At 37.0% G+C, this 13,669-nt stretch overlaps 1 protein-coding gene across 1 annotated transcript; it reads left to right on the plus strand.

Annotated features, from left to right (window-relative positions):
• The first annotated feature begins 216 nt into the window (after positions 1 to 216).
• On the plus strand, positions 217 to 13,315 carry LOC120092939 (Endosomal targeting BRO1-like domain-containing protein). Its single transcript, XM_039051188.2, has 8 exons — positions 217 to 1,016; positions 1,351 to 2,301; positions 2,657 to 2,746; positions 3,323 to 3,391; positions 8,493 to 8,633; positions 10,774 to 10,822; positions 12,120 to 12,223; positions 12,452 to 13,315. Exons 1-8 carry the CDS (start codon positions 330 to 332, stop codon positions 13,013 to 13,015), a joined length of 2,655 nt encoding a protein of 884 aa, XP_038907116.1. The 5' UTR covers positions 217 to 329; the 3' UTR covers positions 13,016 to 13,315.
• Positions 13,316 to 13,669: the final 354 nt, after the last annotated feature.

Raw genomic sequence — 13,669 nt, forward strand, 5'->3', positions numbered from 1 at the left:
TAATAAAATTTTATTAGCAGAGACCAAAGTAAACACTTTTTAAAAGTTTAGATATTAGAATAGTTGCTTTTAAAAGTTTAGGGACCAAAATAGAATGAGTTTCAAAGTTTAGAGACCGAATAATATATATATGTATTTTAAAATTTATGAAAAGAAAGAAAAAAAAAAAGAATTTCCAATTTCCTTCACCGAGAAGAAAATTAAAAGAAAAATGGAAAAACAATAAAACGTAGGCTTGAAGAACGAACTAGAAGAACTAAATTCAGTCAATCAAGAAGCCTCTTGTCTGTCTCCATTTCCGAAACTCAGAATTTATCGAACCGGAAAAAATGGCCGGCACGGCCTCATCCTCATCGGCCGGCACCAGTTCTAACATCATGCTCGCCATCTTCGAGAAGAAAACCACTCAAATCGATCTCTACCGCCCTCTCCGCAACTTCATCGCCTTCAATTACTCCGAGCGCGACGCCCAGAACCTCGAAGACGACCTTCAAACCCTCAAGGATTACCGCTCCGATCTCGAACGCCAGTCCGATCCCTCCCCCACTGCCCGCCGCGATCTCCTTCAAAGCTACTTCAAAGCCCTCTGCCTCGTCGAGACCCGATTCCCCATTTCCCCCGACAAGGACCATGTCAACACCATCACCTTCGTCTGGTATGACGCCTTCAAGCAGAAGCAGAAGGCTTCTCAGCAGAATATCCACTTGGAGAAGGCTGCGGTTCTGTTCAATTTGGGTGCTGTTTACAGCCAGATTGGCCTCTCCTTCGATCGCGCTACTGTCGAGGGGCGTCGCCAGGCCTCGCACGCGTTTATTGCAGCAGCTGGGGCGTTCGCCTTCTTGAGAGACAATGCGTCCACCAAAGCGTCGATTGGTAGCTCTACGACTGTGGATGTTTCGGTCGAGTGTGTCGGTATGTTGGAGAGGTTGATGTTAGCACAGGCTCAGGAGTGTGTCTTTGAGAATACAATTGCGAAAGGCAGTACGCCTGGTGTCTGCGCAAAAATCTCTAGGCAGGTGAGTGATCCATTCAAATCTGTTCAAGTGGAGAATATGATAGTTTTCAATCCAGTTCGAGTTACTTGGACGTTTCATTTTTGCTAAATTTACCATACTTGTGGAATGAATTAATTCTTTCATTGTCACTTGATAATGTAGCTTTACTTCGGAAAACCAATTATATATTGGCATTAGATCTGCAATATATTGAATAAGGGGAAGAATTTAGCGCATCCTTTTACGTTATTTGATCACTCCTTATCTCTATGCGTTCTTTAGCGTGGCAATTTGTACTTCTAAAGGTTATTATTATGCATTCTGCTTAAATAATTTGTGATTGATGCGTTGGCAGGTTGGTTTGTACTATGAGGAAGCTTTGGCAGCCCTCAATGCTCCACCACTTAACCAGCATTTTGACAAGGCTTGGATAGCTCATGTGCAGCTGAAAGCAGCTTTCTTTCTTGCTGAAGCTTGCTACAGGTACAGTTTAGAGTTGCACGAGAAAGAAAATATTGCTGAGGAAATTGCTCGGTTGAGAAGTGGGATTAATGCTTTAACTGAGGCTAAGAAGTCAACGAAAGGTGCTGCGCCACAGCTTCTTGATGCTATCAACAAGTTAGAGGCCAATCTTAACCGTAATTTAGAGAGAGCCGTGAAGGAAAATGACAGAGTCTACCTCATGAGGGTTCCTAATCCTAGTACTCTGCCACCTCTCCCAGCTTTCTCCATGGTGAAGTCAATGGCAATGAATGAAGTGTTGGACGCGAGCAAGGAAAAGATGTTTTCTAGTCTTATTCCAGATAGCAGTGCTAAAGCTCTTTCTAGATACACTGAAATGGTTGACGACATTATACGAACACAAGCTGAGAAATTGCAACAAGCCAGTGAGCTCACCCGTGTAAGGCTCAAGGAAATGGACCTTCCAGAATCTATTCTTGCTTTGGAAGGCAATTCTTCCCTGCCGACAGATCTAAAAGAAGATGTTGAGGCTGTGCAAATTAGTGGAGGCCCAATAGGTTTGGAGGCTGAGTTGCAACAACTCAGGGATCTAAGAAGAGTAAACAGTGAAATGCTAGTGCAGATAGAGGAGCTCCTGCAGAAAGAAGCAAGAGAGGATTCCCAATTTCGAAGTCAATTTGGGACTCGGTGGACTAGGCCTCAATCCAGTACATTGACAAAGAACATACAAGACAGATTGAATAGATTTGCAGGTAACTTGAAGCAAGCTGCAGACAGCGATGCCAGGATTGAGCGTTCAGTGAAAGATCATTCAGCTCTCATGTCAATTCTTGATCACCGTCCAGTATGTTTTGTTTATAATCGGATTTTCCTGTTCATTTTCTGTATTCTGATTGCTTCCTTTTTCTCAGTTCTTTGTAAATGTCTGGCTTATTTTCTGGCTCCAAATTATACATGTCTTATTTAATAGAGAAATGGACACCTCACTGAATATATTGCTCAAGCCAATCTTTTTAATTGATTATATATTTGGTGAATTTATTTTTTTTTGTTGTTACTTTGTGAAGCAAGCAATAGGCTCCTGGATTTTAGAGAAGAATCTATAATCTACTTCTTATCATTTGCCTGCCAATAATCGTTATTTTCTGGACCACGTGCAAGTTTTTTAGTTAATTAGTACTGTTGCATTTTTATCTCAGGTTGAGTCTGCTCTCCCAACTCTTGCTAGGCCGATAATGTCTTTGGATGCCAATGAAGATGCTATTCTTGGGACCCTAAAGCAGAGCTTGGTACCTTATTCTTATAATTCTTTTTCATGCTTTCTTTTTTCCCTTACCTAGTTTTGCATTTTTTAATCCAAGTGCTTGTGCGTAAATAAATTTTGTCCTATGAGTTTCTTGCCCAGTAGATTTTTAAAGATTAGACAGTAGCTTCCAGTTTTAGCTCTGACATAAGATATTTAGCTAGTAATTGCTGGATGTAAATCAGAAGTCTTAGATTTATTCTTCAGTTCGTCAAATGCTTTATTTTTGTTTCCTGCTTATATATTGTGAACAATTCTTCTGTCTGACTCAATGGTCAAAACTCAAAAGATCAAGTTGTAAATCTGCATTTGGAGTTATAGGTTGAAACCATGTGGCTCCTAGTCGTACCTAAGATATTAATAATCACAAGTCTTTTTGACGTCATATATTGTAAAGGTAAAGTGGTTATCCTTTGAGATTAGGTGAGATTGTGTATATTAGTCCAAGCACCCACCAATTATGGAAAGAAAGCTATACATTTGGAAAACCTTTAATTTTATGAGACATAAATTTAATTTATGTCTAATGTGTATTGTAAATGTTGCATGCTCTACTATACAGAGGCAGTTGGAAAATCTTGGTGCTCAACGAGCTGGTCTTGAAGACATGCTTAAAGAGATGAAGAGGAAGGTATATGTCTGCACTTTGTTTCTCAACATATTTGCTTTAGTGTCTAATTGTCTGCACTGGAGGTGATCAATTCCTTGTGTGATGTGTCCCTCTCGTCTCAATAGCTAATGAGGCTTGTGATTTCACATTGTTGATTGTACATTTTGATGCAAAAAAAGAAATTTTGCTGAAAGGAAAGAAACAAAGCAAATGATTGATGAAAACAACTTAATAAATGAAGCAGAAATTGAAGAACTTTTATTGAGAAAAAAATGAAAGAATGCACATGCATACAAAAAACTGAGCCCACAAAAGAAGGGAGCCCTTACAGTAAGGGGCTCCAATCATACAAAATAGAACATATCGAATAGTTACAAAAGATCTTCAAAATCGAAGTCTAGAGAGAAACATAGCAACGAATAAGGGATCAAACATCACTAAGATCTCTTTCTAGCCATCTAAACACTCTATTGTTCTGCTTGCCCCAAAGAACCCAAAAAGTAGTTCACACCCCAAAAAGCCACAAAAAATGACCATTTTCACAAAAAGGCGGGTGAAGGAGAAACACACTTGTGTCCTTATGCTGAGCAAGCAAGAATTCGAATGTCTAAAAGAAAAAAATCCACTCAAATCTCACAAACTTACAACTCTAGAGGATATAGTCCAAGTTTTCTTCCACCTTTTGATAGAGAATACAACAAAATGACTCTACTAGCAAGGGCATCTTCCTCGCAAGCTAATCCACCATGTTCACATGACCATGCAACACTTGCCAAGCAAAAACACTTCACTTTCCTCGGTATTTTATTCCTCCAAAGAACATAAAAGAGTGACTCACCGATAGAAGAGCCAATCAAACAACGATAAAAATATTTACACATGAAAAACCCTCGAAAAGATTAGGACTCCTCATTCTCCAATCCCTTCTCCCAAGCCTGTAGGAATACCCCTAAAACACCCACATCCACTGTTTCCCTATCGGATAAATAGTGTGGAATCCAAACGATAAGGAACAAGAACTTCTGGACCAAACAAGAAACTCTCTAACAGGATGATTTTTAAGAGGAAAGGTGATACATATGAGGAAACAAAGAGCATATATCTCCCACCCACTAATATTCTCATAAATAAGGCTTCATTTGTGGTTGTTGTAACTTTTAAAATAATTGCTGTTAGCTTTGCTTTTTAAAAAAATCAGCTGTGGAAGGAAGTAAAATAGTGTTTGGTAAATTTTATTTTTAAATTAGAAAAACTAGTTATGGTATTGATAAATTTATACTAAATTGGCAATTTAATTATTTGAACCAAAATAGACTTATTATTTTAGTTATTTTTACACTAGTAATGTATTATCATATATATATATATATATGTAATATTATATGATTTGAATTTCAACTAATTTTGTTTCTAAATTATTTGAAAAAAGTTTAAGAAAAATAATTGTTATAAAAAAATGAATCAATTAAAATTTGAAAATATATAGGTAAAAAATAAATTAATATGGAAGAATATTATTATAATATATTTATTTGATTTACCAAACAATAAAGGCGGTTAAGATTTTCTCGAAATGGAGCCTAAGTCTCCTTCCCCTAGCCAACCACACACCGAACGTAGGGAGCAAAAGAAGGAAACTTCTTAGAGATACCCTTCCACAAATTTCGATAAGTGACTTGAACACCACGCCAGAGCCACTCAAAAGGATGAGGAGCGTACTTACTAGCAATGACCTTATGCCAAAGAGAATTCTGCTCAAGAGAGAAGCAGCAAAGCCTTTTGGCTATTACAATGTTTTGTTGTGGGTCCTCAAATTTCCAATTTCTAACCCCCAGGGAGATGAGTGTGTGTTTTTGGCTTGTGAGAAAATGTATGTGGTGACAGATTCTAGAAATGGGAGAATTGGCTAGGCTAGGTATCAACTATCAAGCAGGCCGAGGTAGCAAGATATGAAAATTACCCTCCAACTCATCCCAACCAAAAGAAGCGGGGAATGATAGAATTCTTCTGAATTAGAAATATAAAGAAACGCATTTGGATGTACAAGCTCTAGCCCTCCTGGCTGTAGTTACCTTAAATCCATGAAAGCATTTTTTTTATAAGAAACAAAATAGATCTGTTACAACCAGATGAAAAAAAGAGCCTTAAGGGAGAGGGTCGGCAGGGCCAGGGTTCCTAAAAAACAATAAAACAAGAGCCTTCTAGTCACTTATAATCATCTGCTGGTTGTAATTACCAGAGATTTAGTGTGGTTTGAGCACCACCAAGAGAATTATGGTTTGCACCATGATAAAATAGGAGTCAATTAGAGAAAGCTTGTCTTTAAAATAAATGTTTGCTTTCCCTTCCATAATAGCCAAAAGAGAGCTCTAGCCACACATCTTAATATATTGTGGCCTTGCCTTTAAAATGCAAACCTGCTAGCCTCCATTAGCCAATCATCCATGCTTCTGGGAGGCGAAGAGACAGACCAAATTCTTTCATAATAAAGTACCCACTTCTGGAATCAATGGAACAATGAAGAAAAATAAATTTGATCCATTTATTTGCCCCCGTTGTGACAAAAAAGAACAAACTAAAGGGGATAACGCCCAGTTTTGGAACTCTCTTTGAGGCTGGTGTTGAGGCTTCTTTGTGTAGCATAAGTTGCTAACGTCAAGTGTATGAGTCAAAGTTTTAATATGGATGACGAGGAAAGGGTTGCTATCCTCTAGGGTTGGGGTGGATAAAATAAATAAAGAGATAAAAGGAATTTTAGAGATTTGATTTCACATATATGAAATCTTGTCAATTAATTTTCAATATTCTCCTTCTCCCTCATGATCTGTAGGCAAGAATTCTAATAAATCCAACTCTCTCTCTCGAGTCTGTTTAGGTCTATTCTCTAATTAGTCCCAATGAATCAGAATTACAAATTAATTAAAAACAAAATTTCTATGTGCCTCATAGGATTTTGTAGGTTTCCTGACTCAATCAAGACCCTATGTTGAATTAGTAAGGTTTGGCCTAAATTTCCCTCTCACCAGGGCTAAAATTTACGCTGAAAATCAATCCCCTATGAAAGGAGTATAAAAAGCATAATAATCCAAACAATCATGAAACAAGACTTTTTCTATATATATATATAGAAAATGAAGTATTATATTCAACCAAGACAAAAAACACAGCTTAAAGGGCAAGGGGTTGAGGCGACCCCTCCCCAAAGAACTAATAAAGGAAAGCCTTCCAATTGTTAAAAATCATCAAAAGGCTGTAATTACAGAAGAATTTGGTGTAATTTGTGCACCACCAAGAGGTTGTATGTTGAACAAAATCCCAAAAAGAATCAAAAGAAGCAAACTTATGATAAAAAATTCTACTATTTCACTCCTTCCAAATGCACCAAAGGAGAGACCGCATGGCAGATTGCCACAACACTTTTCCTTTCCCTCTGAAAGCACTGCTATTGAGCCCTTCAAGAAGCCAACTATCAACAATTATGAAACAATACTAGATTGTAAATTGAAAGGAAGAACCTCATTTTAGACCTGAGTTCTTTGTTTCAGATCTCAAACACAAGGAAGAACATTTTTACAACGGGTGCTATGGGGTGTCAACATAGTTGAGATCTCTGATTGCACCTACCGATCCTCAGTTTTCAGTTCTTGTTTGCTTTGGTTTGATATTTTGTCTTTGTATTTTGTCTCATTGTAATTGAGCCTCCTTGGTTTTGGCAAAGTAAAAGGAAAAGAAGGGGAAAGAGAAAAAAAAGGAAGAAAAATAGGAGGAAGAATAAGAGAAAATGAAGAGAGAGAGAGAGACCACACAGGAGAAGAGAGGCATGGGAGAGAGGAGATAGAAAAAATTACTTTTAAGAGTTATTTTAACTCACGGGTTATTTAAACCTATGGGCCAAACAAAGAGTATGGTGGGTTAAAGAACTCCACGCCACCCTACTCCCAATCCAAACCCCCCGAGTTTCATCTTGCTTCACTAGAGCCTTTTCTTTTGTTTTCCTGTTCCTTGTATGCTTTCATTTTTTTTTCTGACTGAAAGCTCGGTTATTTTACTTTATTTTATTTGGTATGAAAGCTCGGTGTAATACTAACAAAAAAAGAAAAAAAAAAGAAAAGAAAAGAGAACGGTATAGAGGACCACAAAAAGATCTTGTTTTAGGAGTCTTGAAATTCTAAACAGATCACTAATAGGAATTTCAACTTCAGAGTCGTATAAGTAAATTGTAGACAATGGATATACCTACCTCAAGTCAAATGCCTCCTGACTTTTGTTTTCATAAACAAACTGGCATTTAAACACATGGTTTATCATTTATGTTGTTGCCACCACATCAACCCCAATTCTGAATTTGCAGTAGTATGGCGTGCAGTCCAAAGTATTGAAGAATATTACTTAATATTTTAAAAATTATGTTCTAATACAATTATAACTTATTTGGTCTAGTCTAGTGCCAAATTTAATGCTTTCGATGGGTGTTTGTTTCCTAGTCTTTTTCTTCTTTTAAAAGTTTGTTTCTTTGGGTGATTTCTTTTGATTGGACTTCGTTTTTATGCCATTTGTATACTTTCATCTTCTTAATGAAAGCTGCTTTCTCGTGATTCAAGGAAATTATATCTTACTTTGGTTGTTTGCTCTTGAATCCAATATTTGATATGATGCAGAGGGTGTGAGAGTGTTCTACTAGTGATCTTTAGTTCCTTGTTAGATTCTATATTTCTCTTCAGGCCTCAGTTTCTAGACATTTTTGTAATTATTCATTTGGTCTTATTTCTCTTGACTGGAGTCCATTCTTATAGGTTGGCTCCTTTTTGTGGGCTTCTTTAACCCGTGTTTTCTTTCATTCTTGGTCAATGAAGTCAAGTTTTCTCACAAAAAGAAAAAATGATGGCAATAAGTTGTGGGAGAGCAGTTTGACTGTGGGTGTTATTTTACCCGAAGGATCTGTAATCGTTCGTCTTCTTAATGGAAGTTGGTATCTCATACTAAAAGGAAATTTATATTTTATTTTGGTTGTTTGCTCTCAAATCTCAGTATTGATATGATAGTAATAACTTGTGGGAGCATCTGGTAGCTATTCGAAGTTGTCGGAACAAATGATGACCTTGTCTCTTTTATGCTACTTCAGGATGATATACTACCAAAGTTGATGACATCAACTGGGTCCTATGAGGATCTTTTCAGGAAGGAGATATCCAAATATGACAATATATGTGAGGAGATTTCTCGAAACATTGAGGCCCAAGAACAATTGTTATTGCAGATTCAGGTTTATTTCTCCAGCTTGTCTTTTCATGTTTTTAGAATTTACTTCAAGCTGTTACATGATTCCTTTCATCGTGATCTGCTTTATTGTGAACGAATACCTTGTCCCACAATAGTTCTTCTCCATGTTTGAATATAGATAAGCCCTGTTTTGTTGTTAATACTTTTTCGTTTTTATGTTTTTTAATAAAAAGAAATACAAGGCAAATGATGAAAATATGTTTGGTATACTTATTTTCAACAACAATTTGGAAAAAGAAAAAAGCTCCTAAAATAGCCTCTCTCTGAAAACAACAGATTGTTCTTTTCTTTGTTTTGAATTTTGTTTTAAAAAGTTGTGAAAACAAGGGATAGCCTTTTTATAAAATACCTCTGCATCAAACAAGAAAGTTTTCCCTTTTTCTTCAAAACCCAGTTTCCCACTACTCTGTACGGGGTGGACCTCTCATCAATTTCTAAGGAGAATTTTTTATTATAGAACCAAAATAACAAAAATCAACCAATCTATTTCAGAAGGGGAAAAAAAACAAATCACCATTGTTCATTGCTAGGGGCTGAATATGTAATTTACTTTTTTTTGATAAGAAACAGAAAAAAAAAAAAAACTATACATGAAGAGCCTCCCAATTATTAAAAATCATAAAAAGGCTATAATTACAAAAGAACTTAGTGTAATTTGTACACCATTAGGAAGTTGTAGGTTGAATAGGAGCCCAAAAAGAATCAAAAGTAGTAAACGTATCTTCAAAAGTTCTGTAGTTCCTTTCTTTCCAAAGAAATGCCCGGTAAGTGCAACTCCAAAGGAGGGGGGGGGGGGGGGGGGGGGGTTGGGGATTGGTAATTTAAGGACTTGCACTAGAGCTTTGTTGGCTAAGTGGCTTTGGCACTTCGCCCTTGAGCTGAGGCTTTGTGATGTAGGATCATAGTGAGCAAGCATGGTAACCATCCTTTTGAATGGGTGGAGAAAGGGGTTAAAGGCACACATCGGAATTCGTGGAAGATATTTCGTTTGAACTTCTTACTTCTAATTTTGTTTGGTGTGTCGTGGGGTTGCCTCTCTTCTTTCTTTATTGGAGGTGTGCATCTTTAGGGAGGGAGAAGGGATGTTCGCATTTGGAGTCCAAATCCTAGTGGAGTTGGGGAGTCTGTGTTCGATGTGATTTAGAGGATTAAGGTTCCTAAGAAAGTCAGGTTTTTTATTTGGCAAGTCTTGCTTGGTCGTGTGAAGATTTGGATCATCTCCTTTAGGACTGTCGGTATACGAGGACTATGTGGAGTCTCTTCTTGCAGGAGTTCGTTGTTGGCATTGCTGGGCAGAGACACGTTCGTGCAACAATCGAGGAGTTCCTCCTCCATCGGCCTTTCAGATAGAAAGGCCGTTTTTTGTGGCTTGTTGGGGTGCGAGCGGGTTTTTGGGATATTTGGGGGAGAAGAATGATAGAGTGTTCAGAGGTAGAGACAGGAACCCATTTGAGAGGTTTGGTCTTTGTTGAGATTTCATGTGTCCCTTTGGGCTATTTCGGAACCTTTTTGTAACTGTTCTTTAGGAAAAATTTTACTTAGCTGGAACCCCTTCCTTTATGAGTGTTTTGTTGGGCTTGTTTTCTGTAAGCCCCTGTATTCTTTCATTTTTTTCACCATGAAAGCCGCTCTTATTAGAAAAAAAAAAAAATCAACCTTAGGAAGATGGCTTTTCTGCCCAAAAGTATTAAAAAGAACACTCCGACCTCTAGCCACAAAATCACAATGTAAAAACAGGGGCTGAATATGTAATTTAACGAAAGCTAGAGGATTAAAATTGATAATTTGGAAGTTGAATGTTAAAAGGATCAATGGGGAATTATTTCAAAAAAAAAAAAAAAAAAATCAAAGGGGAAAAGTGGGAAGTAAATTAATAATTGTCTTTCAAAATTCAGTCTCAAATTAGAAAATTGATAAAAATTTAGGGACCAAAATTATCTTTTAAATACCTTTCAGTAAAAGGTCGATCTAAAATACAAAATTTTGAATATGATTGATGTTGTAGAGTGTAGACAGTTGTTGTCGTCGTCATCATCATCATTATTTTCAATTTTCCTTATTATAATTTATGTCATAGGTACTTGATCTGAATAAGTAATTGGTTTTGTGTCATTATTTTTCAGGGCCAAAACAATGAGTTTTCTGTCATCTTTAATCTTGAAGACTACAAAGGTATGTTTTGTTTAGTTAAGGATTCATGAACTCTAAATGAGCCTTTCCTTTCAACTGGACGAATTAGAAGCTATATTTTGAGAACTTAATTCGATGGTTATGGATGTAATTTAAGCAAGTAAAGGATTATTTTCTTCTGTGATTTTTAGTGGTCGGCTGAGTAAAAGCTCTTGTTTTTTTTTGAACTCTTGAAGTTAGGAAAATTACTTGGTAGAGTTTTACTTCCTCCTTGTGTCTTTAGTTCACAGGATGGGGATGAGAATAATGATTACCCTTCTACTTCGCTATTTTTCACCTCAATTTAAAAAAATCTTGTCGATTTCGCATGTTCTCACATTCTGATATATGCATGTCATCTCATGAAACCGTGGAAAGTGATTTGGCTTTTTCATGAGAGCTCTACTTATTCTGTTGGCTCTTCCCTTCATAAATTAAAGACTCAAGTTGTAATATTAAAACTTCCATCTATTCTTGGTAGCATCAGATTGCTAGGTTGTAAGTAATTGAGGACTTGGATTGTTACTCTTTCATTTTTCTCTCAAATAAGATCGGTACTTTATCCAAAAAAAGAAAAAAGAAAAAAAAAAAAATTAAATCTTGTTTTAGTCCATGAACTTCCAAGTTTCTTTTACTTTGATCCTTAAACTTTTTAAATGTTGTTTTGGTTCTTAAACTTTCAAGTTTGTTTAGTTTTGGTTCCTAAACTTTTGAAATGTCTATTTTTTTCTTTTATATCTGTGAGTGTTCGGGCTAGTTTGCGAGCACTTTGGCTAATTTCATGGGATAACCCGTTTGGCTAATTTTATGGGATAACCCGTCTAACTCTACAACTTTTGAAATGTCTATTTTAATGAATGAACTTTTAAAAACAATAATTTTGGTCATTGCTATGTTACTTTTGTACCTAAAATCCGCTTTGCTCAAATGATGAATTCTAACTTCTGGCAACAGGTCATCAAATTCTTCTTCTTTAGGACATGCGATGTAAATTTATTACTACTCTTGTGGACAATTTTGATGAAGTTCTGAAGTTCTTGTTTTGTTACTATCCTTAATTGTTGCCTCTTATTTATTTATTTAATTTTTCTGTGTTTTCTGGAATCCACATCTGGCGTTGCGGACGTTCAATGATTTGATTTCAGCTGCATTTTATGGGCTAATTTAATTGCTTCCATTTGTCTAGTAGCTTCTGATTTATAATGTGTCAAATGACCTAATCGGTCACATCTCGTTATATGTTTCTATTCTGTTTCTTTCCCTCTAGTTTCATTCCCTCCCTTTCTGTTTTTTGTTGCAGCATCCCGTGAAAGATGCTACAAACAAATTCAAGCTGCAGTAGCCAAGTACAGAGAAATCAAGGAGAACATCAATGAGGGATTAAAGTTTTACGTGACTCTTCAGGTAAGAAATATCCGACGTTCTTTTCTCGTGTTCCATTAGACTGTGATGTTCTGGTGGGGCGTGGTTGAGGATTTTTCAGTTGTGTATATATTTTTTTAAAACGTCAAATCTGTGGACTGATGTCCCATTGCACATCCTTGAAAGAAAGGTATTGATTGATAGGATCTCATTTCGTATCGGCTTTCTCGAGCTGTGACGTTGAGTCGTTGATCAATTTTTACTTCGCAGGATGCAATCACTAATGTGAAGCAGCAATGTAGCGATTTTGTGATGACAAGAAACATCCAGTGCCGTGAAATGATGGAAGATGTCCAAAGACAAATGGCCGGCCTCAGTTTTCAAGACAGTAAAAACTCAGCTGGTGGCTATAACAATAGCTATCCTTCAGTAGGACCCCACGCACAACGGTCTCAGTCACCACAATCCGATGTTCGCCCGCCGCAATCTTACTACCAACCACCTCATGAGCAGCCACCCGTTAGTGGTTACGCTCAGCCCCATCTTCAACCCCATCCCCAACCCCATCCCATGTACAGTTCCCCACAGCAGCCACCCCCTTCTTACCATTCCCCTCCTGCTCCTGCACCAGGTACTAGTCCCTACCCGCCGCACCCTCAGGCGCCTCAACCACCTTCAACGAACCACGAGTATGGCCAACCAGCATATCCGGGGTGGCAAGGGCCATACTACAACGCCCATGTTCCCCAGCCTGGAGCTATTCCTCGACCTCCTTACACCATCCCGAACCAGTATCCACCACATCAGCAAGGTGGTTACTACAAGCAACAATAATTGGCATCCCATACCCTCTCAGCTGTATGTTTTGTCAGGGAAGTAATTTGTTTCAAAACATTTTACACTTTGTTCGGATGGATATCATTTTATATTGTTTTTCACATAGCTTACGTCTTTTTCAATCTCCGATTCGATGCTTACCGCCTATTTGTTTGCACAAGGCATATGTGTATTTCTGTAGTTCAGTCAAAGAATTTTTTTTTCTTCTATGTATAGTATTTGCATTTGAAGATGTAAAGTACAAGTGACTGGGCACTTCGACAATAATAAAATGTGCTGGAAAGAGTTTATATGTAATGCTTTGCTTCCGTCGCATTTTTACGAAGTAAGAAAAAAAAAAATGAAAAGTACTCACCTCTGGACCTCATAATTAGTCTAATCATAATAGAATTTCATTGATGAATCAATTGTAATGGATTTCAAACGTAAACATAATTAAATTATTTTTTTATCATATTTACTTTGATATTTTGTAGACTAATTTGATTACGGTTGAGGTTATTTACTTTGTATTGTTTGGTATCATTGTCTTCTTATCGTTACTATTTAGGGTTAGTCGGTAATGTAATTCTGGTAGATTCATAGTTTTCCTACCATAACTGTATATGTAATAGTGACGGTAATGGTATCTTCTAGTGAGTGCAATTTTCA

The sequence above is a fragment of the Benincasa hispida genome, chromosome 12 (assembly GCF_027475165.1).
Source record: "Benincasa hispida cultivar pf3 chromosome 12, pf3_genome.v1.1, whole genome shotgun sequence".
Classification (NCBI taxonomy): domain Eukaryota; kingdom Viridiplantae; phylum Streptophyta; class Magnoliopsida; order Cucurbitales; family Cucurbitaceae; genus Benincasa; species Benincasa hispida.

Coding starts and splice junctions, on each gene's coding strand:
- LOC120092939 (XM_039051188.2), top strand. CDS start 330: ATGGCCGGCACGGCCTCATCCTCATCGGCCGGCACCAGTTCTAACATC. Junction 2,302..2,656: donor CAATTCTTGATCACCGTCCA/GTATGTTTTGTT, acceptor TTTTTATCTCAG/GTTGAGTCTGCTCTCCCAAC. Junction 8,634..10,773: donor AATTGTTATTGCAGATTCAG/GTTTATTTCTCC, acceptor ATTATTTTTCAG/GGCCAAAACAATGAGTTTTC.